At 42.6% G+C, this 14,814-nt stretch overlaps 3 protein-coding genes across 6 annotated transcripts in view; 1 reads left to right on the top strand and 2 right to left on the bottom strand.

Moving 5' to 3' along the window:
• Positions 1-3,193: 3,193 nt before the first annotated feature.
• Positions 3,194-4,102, bottom strand: LOC310864486 (protein YIF1A-like; the record flags this gene model as incomplete). The annotated part of the gene is made up of 1 exon (XM_083773174.1): positions 3,194-4,102. One exon carries the CDS (start codon positions 4,100-4,102, stop codon positions 3,194-3,196), a length of 909 nt encoding a protein of 302 aa, XP_083629300.1.
• Positions 4,103-6,685: 2,583 nt separating this feature from the next.
• Positions 6,686-7,816, bottom strand: LOC310864061 (ubiquitin-conjugating enzyme E2 Q2-like; the record flags this gene model as incomplete). 2 transcript variants are annotated; one of them, XM_083772610.1, is made up of 2 exons in its annotated part: positions 6,686-7,435; positions 7,574-7,816. In XM_083772610.1, 2 exons carry the CDS (start codon positions 7,814-7,816, stop codon positions 6,686-6,688), a joined length of 993 nt encoding a protein of 330 aa, XP_083628736.1. The 2 variants fall into 2 exon arrangements, with proteins under 2 accessions (XP_083628736.1, XP_083628735.1); XM_083772609.1 differs by having other exon boundaries at positions 6,686-7,816.
• A 2,091-nt stretch (positions 7,817-9,907) lies between these two features.
• LOC310864683 (galectin-4-like) overlaps positions 9,908-14,814 on the top strand; it is an 11,737-nt gene continuing 6,830 nt past the window's right edge. For 2 of the 3 annotated variants that reach the window (XM_083773387.1, XM_083773386.1), the window contains exons 1-6: positions 9,908-9,996; positions 10,525-10,613; positions 13,003-13,210; positions 13,599-13,712; positions 14,305-14,340; positions 14,775-14,814. The exon at positions 14,775-14,814 is cut by the window's right edge. In XM_083773387.1, coding sequence (XP_083629513.1) covers positions 9,955-9,996; positions 10,525-10,613; positions 13,003-13,210; positions 13,599-13,712; positions 14,305-14,340; positions 14,775-14,814 — 529 coding nt within the window. In that variant the 5' untranslated portion in view covers positions 9,908-9,954. The remainder of the gene's footprint in view (positions 9,997-10,524; positions 10,614-13,002; positions 13,211-13,598; positions 13,713-14,304; positions 14,341-14,774) is intronic. The other variant, XM_083773388.1, reaches the window with a different exon arrangement.

Raw genomic sequence — 14,814 nt, 5'->3', positions numbered from 1 at the left:
CATCGAAATTCCCATTTGTGATAGCAGTAAAATTAAGTATAAGTTGGGCTCAATCATTTGTCATAGAGGCTCTGTGGCCAAGTCCGGACACTTCTGGGCACACTTACTTCATCATGACAATGTTGTCATTAAAGCAGATGACACAATTATACAGATCCTATACCAACGGCAAATGCACTGCCAGAGGCTAAACTAAATGGGTCACGGGTGCATATTTTTGTGGAAGGTAGGCCTACTGTAAACGAGGATAATAACAGAACAATAATACAGTACAATTTGGAAGATGATGATGTGGATTTATGCAATGAAAGACATTTTGCAAGACATTTTAATGCTGTGGGTCATGCAGTCAGCACTTTGAGGTTCCAGGGGATTGAAGTTGTAAACCCCCTAAAAAGAGGGGGTGATAGGGACAGAGCATTACTCCAAAGGGAGGCCTATTGGATTCACACACTCCAGACAGAGCATCCTAAAGGTCTTAATGAGGAGCATTTATTGGGCTGCTTCCTTTAGAGTTTAGCCTAGTCAGCCACTTTGGCTTATATAATTGGGTATTCCAAATTCCATTATATGGTTTAGAAGTTCTATGAGAACAGATATGAGTGGTCTGGATTCCAATGGTGTCTCTTCTTTATATTTATATTTAATGTTTCCTTATATATTTATTGTCTTTATATATTTCTAATGAGTTTAAAAAGCATAGACTCAAGGTGTGAGTTTAGCATTGTCTGTTTTGTCTATTAACTTCCCAGACACTTTAGGGGCCGGCCCCATATTTAGTATGATAGCTCATTGTGATGTATTCATATTTTATTAAATCTACTTATACTCGCATGATTGTTTATCCTGTCTTGGTACCACAATTAGTCTTTGATACTGTGTAAGATGACAATAGGTGACACCTGTCTTTAATTATTGTCTGATGTTTCCTACAGGTTTAGGTTGGAAGCTTTGTGTGTCTCCATATACTAGCTATGATGGGAAGAGGTGTGTGCATGTGAATAACATGCCAGCAAGTTATAGTAACACATGGAAAATCTGGAAAAAGTAAGTTGTTTTGAAACATTATTATGAAAAACACGACGCAATACATCGAATGCATAGAAATAGTAATCTAGGAGGACCAAGAACCTATAATCTGTATAAATATAAAAAATCACACCCGTGTGAAGTGAGGGGCGCTCTTGTCATCGTACATCAATTGTCAATGGTATTTCAATTGCGGTGGTGGTGCCACAAATTTACATCATATTTGGCAGACATTTGACCATTTTCTCCTTTCATTGTCGATGGCAAATATTGAGACGTGTGGGGACAAAAGCTGTATATACACCCGTGTGAAGTGAGGGGCACTCTTATCATCGTACATATCATCATGACGTAACATGTCGATTTGCTCAGACACATGACGTAAATTCTCACACAGGGGTCTCTTGGCCAGCTCTTTAATGAACAGAAAATACATTATCAGAGAGTACCCCATTTGTCAGCTTTCATTTTATAGTGTTCATCTATTTTCTGTTTACTAAAATGTAATGTTCTGAATGCGCACCGGGAATGTGGTCAGTTTGTTGAGTGTGGTGGGCGGTGACGTCACAGTGTGCCTTATTTACGAACGACCACAGCTGTGACGCAACCCCAGCTTCAGGGTAGGGTCGCTCAGTGCGGGCACTCGTCACACCCGGTGCGCAGCGCACTGGATTTTCGAACGACAACGCACAGAGTGAACAATAAACAGACAGACAGACTCAAAGATGCAGTACCATTCATATTGTCAATGGAAGCCAGCGACATGACAATGTAAAGACAATGATGCATCTAGCTGCTCTAAACGATACTCCCACTTGTCCTGCCTGTGTGAACACACCATTAGGACTGATTTAAGCACACCCCCCCCCCCCCCTCGTTTTCAGCATGCCCCCCCCCCCCCCCCGATGTTACGTGGCAGCCACTGTGGGCGCTCCTCACTTCACATGAGTGTGATTTTAGTATTACATGGTGTTATTGTTGTCATCGTCGTCTATAATTTTATTATTGATGTATGTACTTGCAGGTGGGGCATTTGAAGTGGTGGACGCATGGACATGGTAGGCCTACTTGCGTCATAGTATTAGGCCTATAATAATAATAATAATAATAATAATAATGATAATAATAATTCAAAAGTAGATGCTTGAATAATACTTACATTTAAAAGTACAAATTCCAAACTAAAAGTAAATTTTCTTTTTAATATACATTGTTCCAGAAACACAGCCCATCACGGCCTATTATGGCTAATTCATAATGCACTTTTTTGACTCCCTAGAAATGTAGTGGACTAACAAACATAAATACTCAAGTACAGTACAGACACTCAAAAAATTACAGTACTCAAGTAAATAGCAAATGTACTTCTTTACTGTCCACCACTAAGGTTTGCCATTTTGTTTGTGTAATAATGTGTTCATGTGCTTCTTCCACAGCTCCTCAAGGAAGACTTGGAGTCGGAGGAACAGCCAGAATATCATCATTGTCTTTAATTAATTTAATTTAATTAAACATCAATCTTTAATTGATGTTACTTCATCATTTGGTTATATAATGTGAACGTCAAATAAAATGCATGGCATGCAACATGTAGCTTGTCTTGTTTTTCGTGTTGAACATGCTGGAAGTGACGGAGTGAAGTGATGGTCCGCTCACATAGCAGTCCCATATGTGTCCTTTACTTCAGGGGTTCTCAACGTTTTTGGCTGGGGACCCCCAGAAATGCTTTGGCCATGTCTCGGGACCCCCGCCCCGCCCCCCTCCCCAACACCAATAATAATTAATAATGTAAACTGACAAGGTGGGGATTAAGAAGATTAATTAAACAACTCACATACCCAATACAATTGTAATGTGGGCCAAAAAAATAAGCCTTTTGTCAGTATTACACACATGATGGAAATACAAAGTGTTGCTGTGAGACATTTTCTCTTGAACAAAACCTCTATTCACTGTGCTGGTACAAATCAGTGAACGTCTTTAACTCTTCCATCAACGCAAATGGCAGGTCATCCTTCACTGTGTGAGCTGACTGACTGGGGCAGAAACAGAAAGGCAGGTAGGTAAACGGTTACCCTCACGTGTCGGTGAGCATCATCAACACAGATTGGGTTCTGTTGGAGGTCATTCTAATACAAATGGAATTGCCACTAAACATTCGCAGTCACCTGACCAGGTGAGAGGTCAGCCAGTAGATGATAAGTGGCTGAAATATAGCCATGCCCATAATGATATAATGGCGGAATCGAAGTTTGGCTCCGGTCCTAGCTGAGTCAGAAGAGATACTGCAGAGAATCTTCATCTTCAAAGAATTAGCAATGAAGACCATAAGCGCGACGGAGAACCATAACAGAGCCAGGTAGTAGCCAGCACTGCCGAACAGCAAGCCGCCCAGCATGGTGAAGATCATCCCGACATATTTGTACCCGCTGTAGGCGATGAGGTCAAAGGTGGAGAGGTCGCTCAGCACCGTGAGCAGGTACAGACTCAACCGCATGACAAAGACTTCGATGCTGAGCCACACCAGAGCGGTGCTGAGAAACAGTCCCAAATCCTCTGGACTGAACCGATCCTGAAGGCCAAGAGACACCCCGGCCAGCAGAATGTGGGTGATGAAGGCCATGGTGGGTATGTAGAGATCGGGAGCGTTCACGTCGTTCCTCGGTGTTAGCGGAGTGTCTCTGTGGTAACCCACTTCCCACTCCTGGTGAACGTATGGGAACATAAGCAGCACGATTTTATTGATGACATATCTGGTGTCGACGTCAAAGAAATACTTCAGCTTGTTCACCGCCATGAATCTGTCGATCTCTTTGTTCACGATATCCTTTCCCTGGTTGTACGCCAGCGATGAGGCGTACATCACTCCAACGTTGGACACTGGATCAGCAAACATGTGGTCGATCCCTGCACCTCCCTGAGGGGTGTCTGTAAGCCCAGGGGTGTAGAAACACTGACTGTTCATCGGTGGTGCTGTAAAGCTGGTGTCTTCGAAGAGGGTCTCTCCTGCTGTTGGTGGGGACACCCAAGAAGTTGGCTTTGTTGACTGGTAGACATGGCGTGGCAGGGTCATTGTGCTGCTGTAGTTAAGACCTAACATTGCCAGGTTCTTCGTGGAGCTCTATGTGATCTGCCTATAAGTACCAAAGTCATCCATATCATGACATCATCACTATGTCACAATGGGCAAACACCAATACATGATGACATATGCTATTCTTTATAGAAATACATTTCTTGTGGGGAAAAGGGTGTCTAACGACGGCATGGCTAATACGACTGTATGTATACGTGTATAAAATATGCAGGGCACATAGTTTTACTAATGAATAGAAAATTTGGATACTGAAAGTTTTCATCCCAACAATGAAAACTGCTGACAAAATCCCATTGCTATCTCAAATGGGGCTGATATACTACCCACGCCATTTAACGTGTATGTTCTATTGGGCACCAGAACCCTCACAATAACATACAGTATGTGCCCGGGATATTATACCAGTGTCCGTATGCTTTTCCGACCAGTCATTGGTCCGACATGCGGAAAACGACCAGATTAAGGTTGGCGAACATGCGTTAAGGTAGGCGACCATGCGCTGCTCCTCCCTTGCGGTTTTGGTCAGGTTAGGGTTTGAGGTACCCCAGTACCTAGGCATTGCACTTCAAAGGCTTTGGAAGCAACTATAAAATACATCGAGAACTCATGAATCTTTAACATTAGTTTACAATGTCCTTAAAGGACCTATCTTCATATTGGTCCTCACCAAAGCTCATTATAGAATGGCACCATCTTGGTTCAGACTGTATGCCCTATTTTGCGTGTCTTAAGTACCAGACAGTGGCCTTGTGGTTAGAGTGTCTGCCCTGAAACTGGGAGGTTGGGGTTCGATCCCTGTCCGGGTCATACCAAAGACTGTAAAAATGAGACCCAATGCCTCCCTGCTTGGCACTCAGCATCAAAGAGTTGCAGCTCACTGCTCCTTGGCTCACTGCTCCAAGAGATGGGTCAAATGCTGAGAACAAATTTCACTGCAGTAACGTGTGTGACAAATCATATGACTTTGACTTTGATTTATGACTTAACCTAAGACCTGGGGGTGTGGCCAGTGCTGTTTGGCTGTTTTGAGTGTCCAAACGGCATTGACCACGCCTCCAGGTCTTAAGTTAAGTCATAAGACCTGGTACTTAAGCCACCAAAATAGGGCCCTGTGTGTCTCAGAGGAGGACTGTGGACATTTTAAAATTGCATTTTATTTTATTGTTATGCAAGAACAATGGCTTCTATTATGCATGCCAACTTTCCAGGGAGAGACAATTGCTTCTATCATCATGCTAACTTTCCAGAAAGAGTGGTTTCTATTAGTCTGGAATATCCATCGATAATGTAATTGGTTAACACAGGTTTCTGAATTGTCCACAACCATCTATATGGCAGATTGAGTATAGATATTGTGCCAGTGGGGGTGTAATTATTAGTAACACATTTAAGAAATTATAAAAACTTATCCATAATCGGTTTATTTATCTATTATTTAATAATATTGAACTAACTTTGGGCATGTCATTGTAAGCAAAGGGTTTTTGCGACGTGTTTTGAGCTTCTAGATTAGGTTTTTTCATTATTTTTGCACGACACCATTGTATGACAAAGTATACAATAATAACCGATGCTGATGTTGATAGAATAATCAACAAATACTGTATATAGTTGCAGCGCTACAGCTGTTTTACTTTTTTTTTTTTTTTGTCCCGTTAATGTCACTAATGTTTATTTCTGGACCTTTTGGATGTGTAGAATACAGAACATTGATATTACAATGCTGTTAGGACAATCCTGATCCTGCATTTCTTGTTGAAAACATATTTTATACCAACGAACTACACTTTCAATCTAGTGTCCATATTTTGGGCAATACATTTTCAAAAGTATTTTGAAAGGTGGAAGACTTTCGGGAGTAGCCCCTAAATTGTACTGCATCTTGCAACTCTGGGCCACTTGTGATGGCTCCGGAAATTCCTGAGGTTCTGTGCCCCTGCCGCAAACTATCCATTTATTTATTTTTGAGCGAGTGTGTCTACACTCTACAGTATGTGTCTATAGCAGCACAAGTGTCCATATATGGCCATAATTATGCTAATGACATCAGTCATATCCATATTAGGGTGCCATATCAGCTAAGACAGAACTCTTCCACTCACCTTGGATTGTGCTTGGTGCCAATGCTATACGTACCTGCACCACTCACTTCACACTGGGTGTGATTTCTTGGATGATGGTGGAACTTGTGAATATAATTTGTTAGAGCAAGTTCATGCGTTTGTATGCGTGTGACTGTGCATGTGTGTAGGCACATAGTCCACCACTGACCACAGAAAACAAAAAAACATTGAACCATGTGGATCTCAGACATCATGTCCTGGCCAGTCTTATAATTTCAGTAAATTATGACATATACTGTATATGTATGATGTATGACTCTGGACAAGCATCCAGTCCGATCCAAACCCTGCTGACTTTCATTATGAAATCAAAGTGAAATATATTCAAAATATAAAACACTGGACACATAAATCAAGACGGCTCGCTTCAGGGCCAAAACGCTTTTGATCCTACATGTGGCCCTATAGTGCAGGAACCATGGACAGTGGTTATCTCCTAGCCCTCCGTTTTAGGTGGCGTGTACCAGCCATGCTTTTCATGGGCCTGGACCAGATACCTGTAGGATTGCTGTGCACGGTCAACATTGTACTGGTTGTTTTGGGCTCCAAACTGCACTCTGGCTTCTCCTTTGACGAACGTGGCACTTATCTGCATGATGACGGACTCTATGGAATAGGCACTGGTCCAGCCCTGCTTTGTGAGAAGCTCCATGCAGATGGCACCTCCGTCGAGAACGTAACCTCCGGTAATCACTGGTGAAACCACTCGCACAAATGGTGGATCAAAGGGAAATGTGTCTTTATACGAGACGTTTAAGAGAATGCAGTCCAGTCCGTCTTTCTTCTTAAGATCTTGCAGGTCCTTGTGTAAAGGGCTGTCTGGGTCCACTGACATCAGCTTTACATGCCATTCATAAAGACTGTCGTTCAGGAGCTCCACAGAATAGCTGCCTGTCTTGTAGCTCTTGGACCTGTAAATGTCTCTAAGCTCCTTCATCAGACGGTCAGACGCTTGCACTGAGCCGGACACGACTCCATTCACGTTGTCCTGCGTCTGGGTCTTACGGATCTTCTGCAGGATTGCCAGGTTCTTCTTTCCAACATCATCCTCATCCTCCGACTTATTCCCTTCCAATGCCTCATTGAAGTCGTCCAGTTCCAGGTCTTCTAAGTCCTCTTCCATCTCCTCCTCCTCCTCCTCCTCCACTTCCTCAGATGGGACTTTGTCGGTGGTCCCATACTTTGGCTCTTGTCCTACGGAAACTGCGGGCAGGGGCGGGTCCAACTTCGTCACATCAGGGTGCTGGGGAAGGTTGTACAGCCGGCAGAGGTCAGAGATGAGCTTCTTCAGCTGCTGCAAAAGCAGGGTGTTGCCTCTTCCCACATCTTCCAAACGCTCTAAAACCTGTGCCAGGTTTGGGTCATCGGACTCCACAGACCATATTGGAGGCGTGGAGGGGTAAGACTCTGTCATGTTGCAGTGGATGGTCACCCATTTCTCTCCGCTCACATTGAACTGACAGCTCAGCTCGTCATGGTTGCAGGCTACAATTCTGAAGCGTTCATGGTTTGGTTTGAAAATAGACTTCAAATACTTCAGTTCTGCTTTCAGCCCTGACACAGACATCTTGCAAGTCAGGAGACAACTGGGGGAAATAAGTGGCGGAAAACAAGATGGACTTACTTCACTGTTACCTTCACCACTAGTTAGCAGTGTCTAGTAACAAAATGTTTGGAGCTGACTGGTTAGATAGCTATAGCTAATGCAACATAAATCAGTTAACTATAGCTTATTGTGTGCGTTTTTTTCCTTTCCCTCTCCTTTCCTTATTCCTTCCCTGTTCCCTTTCAACCATACCCTCAAGCAATAGCACATCTTTGAGGCTGTGATCTGCCTTTTAAGGTCCACATTTGTCAACACTGTGATGTAGGGTCCATTTGGGCCTGGCCATATATGGACCATATACAGTAAAGAGAAGAAAATAAAAAATTAAAGGTGTCTGTTGGTTCTGAAGTAGCTGCAATGCTGCAGGGCCGGTTCTACAGCCTGACCCACTATAGGGTGGGAATGACCAATAATATGATTTCCATCAGCACCCTTTCGGTTAATAGCACTGATGGCAAGCGGTGCACCAGGTGGGTGCCCTGAGACCAGCATTCAAAAGCTGCCCTCAGAGCAGCAATTTAACATTAGGGTATGTATATCATTTGGCTGCCCTGAGAACAGCATTCAAAAGCTGCCCTCAGGGCAGCAATTTAACATTGGTGTTTGTATAGAATTTGGCTGCCCTGAGACCAGCATTTAAAAGCTGCCCTCAGGGCAGCAATTAAACATTGGTGTATGTATATAATTTGGCTGCCCTGAGACCAGCATTCAAAAGCTGCCCTCAGGGCAGCAATTTAACATTGGTGTTTGTATAGCATCAAATGTTACATTGCTGGTCTCAGGGCAGCTTAAATGCTATACATACACCAATGTTTAATTGCTTCCCCGAGGGCAGCTTTTAAATGTGGTCCTCTAGTTTTATATCCATGTGAAAGTTCTGGCACAAAACGTGTATTTAGTCAATTATCTCCACTTTTTCAAGAGATGCACACGGACATCTTTCTCTCCGGGCGAGGGGGGCCAGAATAATCGATTAACTGATTTTACAAATACGTCCTGTTTACTGCAGACGTCATCACCAATTGACCAGGGAAACACAAAAGTTTTGTTTGCAGGTGGTGTGATTAATTACCCAGCACCTATCGCAAAGCACCTGCCAATTGTGTGACCCAAACTCAACAAGAGCCATTCTAGGGCTAAGTGAAGCAATGGATGCCGCTCCAAAATTCAAAATGCCATTGAACCCGCCTCCCACTCTTATCCCCGCCCACTTTCACTATTAGCCCCGCCTCCCACCCTTGCTGATTGGACGCACGCGAGGGCCAATGAAATTGAATGCTTCCCTCAGAACACATTCCAAGGCATATAAGTCACATCTGCAAAAGGCGTGGTAACGACACTGCCATGACGCTCGTCTGTGGCAAACCTCGCACTGGAAGTTCCATGAAATACATGGCAGTGAATGAAGCCGGCTGGACCAACTCATAAACCAACCAGGATCCTGGATGGCTTAATTCTAGGCTTAACATAATTGATATAAATGATATGTTCTCTATGGGAAAATGTATTGGAGAGTTGTCAGTGGGTCCAGAAAAACAAGCCCACTGCTACAGTATATGCTCTATAGGCTATAGTGTTACCACACCAGACCATTATGCGATAGCATTTATGTGCATTTAATTACTTAATAAAGTGTCTGCCGAGTTTTAAGACAATTTTCCTGCATTTCGATTTTTACCACCTTTACGGGTGTACCAGTAAACAGATTTTGTGCTCTTATTCAAGTAAAGTTCTAATACAGAACTTTTAACGGAACATTTCAACTGAACATTATGGTGTAATAGATAAGTAATACATAAAATACATACTGCACATGCACGCACGCGCTTGCACACACACACACACACACACACACACACACGCTCGTCAAATATGTATTGAATACCTGCAGGTTAGGTGACTCACTTATTTCCATCTTTTGTTCAGGAGAGCCACTCCTGTCTCTCCTGGGTTGAAGGTAAACACACATCTGTCATGGTGAATGAATGTAGGTGTGGTTACACCTGCAGCCCTTAAAACGTACCAGCCATCACCACTTCCTGTCCTTATGCTTATTCCGTCTGTTTCATCTCTTCATCTCTCTCACTCATTTCACCGTCATGTTCGTCTCTCCGCCCGGCTACCAGCCTGTGTACAGCCCTGTAAGTACGACAAATACAGTTTTTGTTTTTGAAGTTGAATCAACTGAAATACAGAATGTGAAATATTATAATGTAAAATATTGTATAATGTATAATTAAATGATAGCCTTCGGGTTGAGTAAAAGTAGCAATACCAGCATAAAAGTCTATAACCTAAAGAAGCAAAAGCATCACTGTGCAGAAGGCCGATAGATAGATTAGATTTGTATACCTTTGAAATGTAGTGGAGTAGATGTATAATAAAATAGTATTACATTTTTAATCAGCTGAACAGTATAATAATTGATAGTTGTCCACTAAATGGACCCTTTCCGTGTCTGGAACTGAGAGTGTAGCCAAATGCACCCGTTCCATTTGTACACTTTGGTAAATTGGTGTCCTAGCGATAAGAATCATATCAATATCAGTCCGTGGCCTAATCAACATCAAACTAGGGGTCCTTGAAATTAAAAGGTTGATAATCGCTGGGAACACCCAGTCATCTGCAGCATTAACAAAATGTCCACCCTTCTTCTGTTTGTTTTGCAGAGTGTTCCTTACACAGGACCCATCAATGGAGGCATGAGAAATGGAATGTCCATATATATCCAAGGATCCGTTCGTGACAGTACCGACAAGTGAGATGTTACTGTGGCACCTTTTCCACCGGGGTTGAACCGGTTTTTCTCGTTTTTCTTTTTTAAACCAAATTAATTGGTTCCGATCCCTAAAAGTTGGTTTGGAACTGGAACCAATACCTACTTCTTCTTGCCCTGAAGTGGGAACCAAAGTGGGCGCATGTCACTATATATTCAGGTTGGAAGATGTAGATGTGATATAAACCTTCGTATAAAATAAAGAACAGAACCAGTTCTAGAACCACAGCTCTTTTGGTGGAAAAGGGGGAATTTGTTATTGGTTATAGTTTACAGTTTAATATGCGCTTTCACATGTGTTTTACACCAATACACATTGATATTACACAGTATACAGTTTAATTTGCCCTTTCACCTGTGCTTTACACCAATACACATTGGGTACAACATTACAGGTATAAGCCTAAAAGCCTCTGTGTGCATGCTCTGGGTTCACTATATTTTACATTCATCTGACAGAATCAGAATCATCTTTATATTGTCACCGATATACGGTTATACTGTGTATATAACAGTGGGTAGACTAGTCATTGGTTAGATATGGGTTAAGGTTAGGTTTAGGTGTGTTGCCCCGTGGGAGGTTAGGTTTAGGGTGAGGCTGTGAGGGTTTGAGATAGGTTGTAGTTGTAGGACTAATGACTGGTCTAACCAATGACTAGTCTAAACCAAAAACTGTCTAAACTAAGTACTGCACCCGTCTGTTTGTAGCACACCCCATTGACCTCTGCAGCTCATTGGGGTCGCATTTGGGTCTCTCTCTCACACACACACACACACACACACACACACACACACACACACACACACACACACACACACACACACACACACACACACACACACACACACACACACACACAGGATAGGGAGTCAAACCTGCGACACGCTGTCAGGCTGGATTAGCAGCCTATGGTGCTTGGATTGTTAGGCCAGCCCAGGCCATGGTTTTTACTTAATTAACATATTTGGTTAATAGTACTTTCCAGATTTGGCACGCGGGTTTTGAGCTTGGGGATATGCTATTTGTGATGCTTTTGTGTGATGCTGTAGCTGTAGTATGATCAAGTATAGGGCATTAATTTATGAAAAAACACATTGTTCAAATATGGAGATTTCTGCCCAATAACAGCGTTAATGCCAGTACTTTTGTAAAAGTTTACTCAAGTCAAATATAAGTTGTGATTGCAGAACGTTTACAGTACATTCTTTCCCCCCTTCAATGAGGTATTACAACGTTTACTTAAGTAAAACAATGATAAGTTCTCCATCCACCACTGCATGCTGAAGTACTATAGTACAAGCAAACAATGTTTCTGTGATACTGTATGATAATATAAGGCGGAAGTTGAACCGTAAAACATGGCAGTATTTATATACTTCACTAATAGGCTCACAGAGTTATCAGTTCCAACGATTACAGTCTTTGTCTGTTATTGCAATGTGTTGACATTGTTTAAACACTGGAGGGTCCACCTTGTGTAATCAGAGCGAGGGTGGGGTCTGAATTCACCAGGGTCTCTTATCAATGGCCTGTCCCTCCCTCCACTGTGGTTAATTCTTTTCAAATTATTTTCAAATGTGTCTGCTAATATTGTTCAGTTTAATCTCACGGGGCATATTACCAGACAAAGTAAACACAAATCTAACTTTATAGTCTGACTAATATCTAATAGGCTACAAGACGATTCAGATATAAGTCAAGCTAAATTATACAGCTGTAAAGAATACAATGACTTCTGCCACTCTCAGCGATTAGTTGCACTGCATTCAGAGCTATATTATTGTGTATCCCAGGTGTGCCCACACTTTTTTGACTTGAGAACTACTTTTAAAATGACCAGCTCAACCAGATCTACCCACGGTCCCACCATGAAATGGTTGACCTGAGGGGGCTTAGGAATAGCAGGCGTAACATATAAGACAAAACGCAATTGGAATTGGGAAATAGTGGCTTGGGTGGCTGGCGTAGCCGCCTGCATGGACACTGCTAATGCCGCCTGACTGTGTGTCGTGGGTTCAACTCCCGTTCCTGAAGACCTTCGCTGCGTGTCACTCCCCATTTCCTATCAGTCTATATCCCTCAATAAAGGCAAACATAGCCCAAAAACATAGCCCTGACTCGCACATTTGTACTGTAACTATACTGATGCTTGCTCACGATGCTCAAAGCATTGCATCTGGGTTTGTCTACTATAGAAGTCAGGAGCTGACATGCAAATAGACATGGAAATTGAGCAGACATGCAAATTGACATTGCGACCCAAAACGTGTTTAAAAGTGAAATGCCCCTTTAAGAACGTTATAACCAATATGACATAGCCTATACTGTACACCACCTTCAACACTGACGACTTCTACTCTCTCTCTTCAGCTTCCTAGTCAACCTGCTGTGTGGCCAGTCCACGGAGGGCAGTGACATCGCCATGCACTTGAACCCTCGCTTCAGCGGCTGGGACAAGGTGGTCTTCAACAGCCGCCAGGACGGCAGCTGGCAGTCGGAGGACAGCACCCGGGACATGCCCTTCAGCCTGGGACAGCCCTTCGAGATGGTCATCCTAGCCGGCCCACAGGGCTACCAGGTCACACAAACAACACACATGTGCTACTTTCGTTCTTCGATTTTTAAAAAATAGCAGCTTGTAGATCTGAGCTTGTAGATCTGCTATTTTTCAATGGAATGGCCAAAATGTATATGGCTGAAGTGGTTAATGTATGTTTTGTAATAATAATACAAATCTACTAAAGCAACTAGTAACTAAAGTGTTCAAATAAATAGTAGTAGTGGAGTAAAAGTAGAAAATAAATTCCATGAAAATATACGGGAGTAGAAGTAAAAGTATTGGAAATACGTATAGAAATACCTCAAAATTGTACTTAAGTACAGACAGTAGCCTATTTAAGTAAATCTACTTAGCTACTTTCCACCACTGAGTATACCATGATGTGACCATTCCATGACAATTACAGATCAAAGTCAACGGCAAGGACTTCTACACGTTCCCACACCGGCTCCCTGTGGAACGAGTGTGTGCCGTTAACATCGCAGGAGATGTGTCCGTCCAGACCATTAACATCATCGGGGTGAGCTTCTCATTGTGCCGCAGCTCTCTGCGCCACTGGAACTATGACTCCTTATAGCGCATGGCACTGATAATTAATTAATTATGACTCCTTATAGCGCATGGCACTGATAATTAATTAATTATGACTCCTTATAGCGCATGGCACTGATAATTAATTAATTATGACTCCTTATAGCGCATGGCACTGATAATTAAAAGAAAAAGACAGGAGCCAACAAGTCCTTCTCCGTGTTCAGCTTATTGTCCGACCGGTTTAGGAGAAATCTGTACATCAGCGTTTATTATACGTTCCAACCTGCATGCAAACCTACAGTATAGTGACCATTGTCAGCAAGCTGTACAATAAGCTTACTATTAATAGTGGGTCCTCAACATGTCATTTTAATGAAGGTATACAGCATCCTATGTGCAGAAAAGGACACTCATCATGAACATGAACATGAACATTCCTCATACTAAACAAACACACAGACAGACGGACGGACAGAGTGCAAAACATACTCTCTCCATACCTTTGGCGTGGTGGAGACTGAAGAGAGACAGATAACGCTGGTATTCATGTATTTACCATGTGTTCTGTTTGTTTTCAGGGAAGACCTGCAGGTGGAATGGGAGGAGGTGGCATGGTATGTTTTATCTGCATTACTTTGTATATATTATTCATGTATAAGGAAGAGGAGAGGTGACCTGGCAAATCCCATAATTTCCCCCCCAATTTCAATGAGCAATACATCATATGAAAGGTTACAGTGTGCAGTTTCATAATATGTAAAGAACTGAAAAATGACCATGGCCCCCTTGTATATTAAACCACTGTCCCCGGTCACATATATGGGATTTGCAGGCTGTGACATATGACAACAGCAGGAAAATCAGAGCACTTGTTTGAGCCAGAAAACCCCAGACCACAGAAAATACTGAATGCTAAAAGTTCAGGTTTTTTGGGTGCAATTCAGCTCAGAAAACCTAAAAAGAATTAAGAAAAATTACAAAAACATTTTTATGTCACAATCCCTGTCTCGTCTTAATAAACCCCCCTTTTCTACACGTCGATGTCCAGGGAGGAGGATGTATACCACCTGGTGGCGGCATGGGCGGTG

This window comes from Protomyctophum parallelum (assembly GCF_964188405.1).
Source record: "Protomyctophum parallelum genome assembly, chromosome: 9".
Lineage (NCBI taxonomy): Eukaryota > Metazoa > Chordata > Actinopteri > Myctophiformes > Myctophidae > Protomyctophum > Protomyctophum parallelum.
This window is presented reverse-complemented; position numbering and strand designations above follow the sequence as displayed.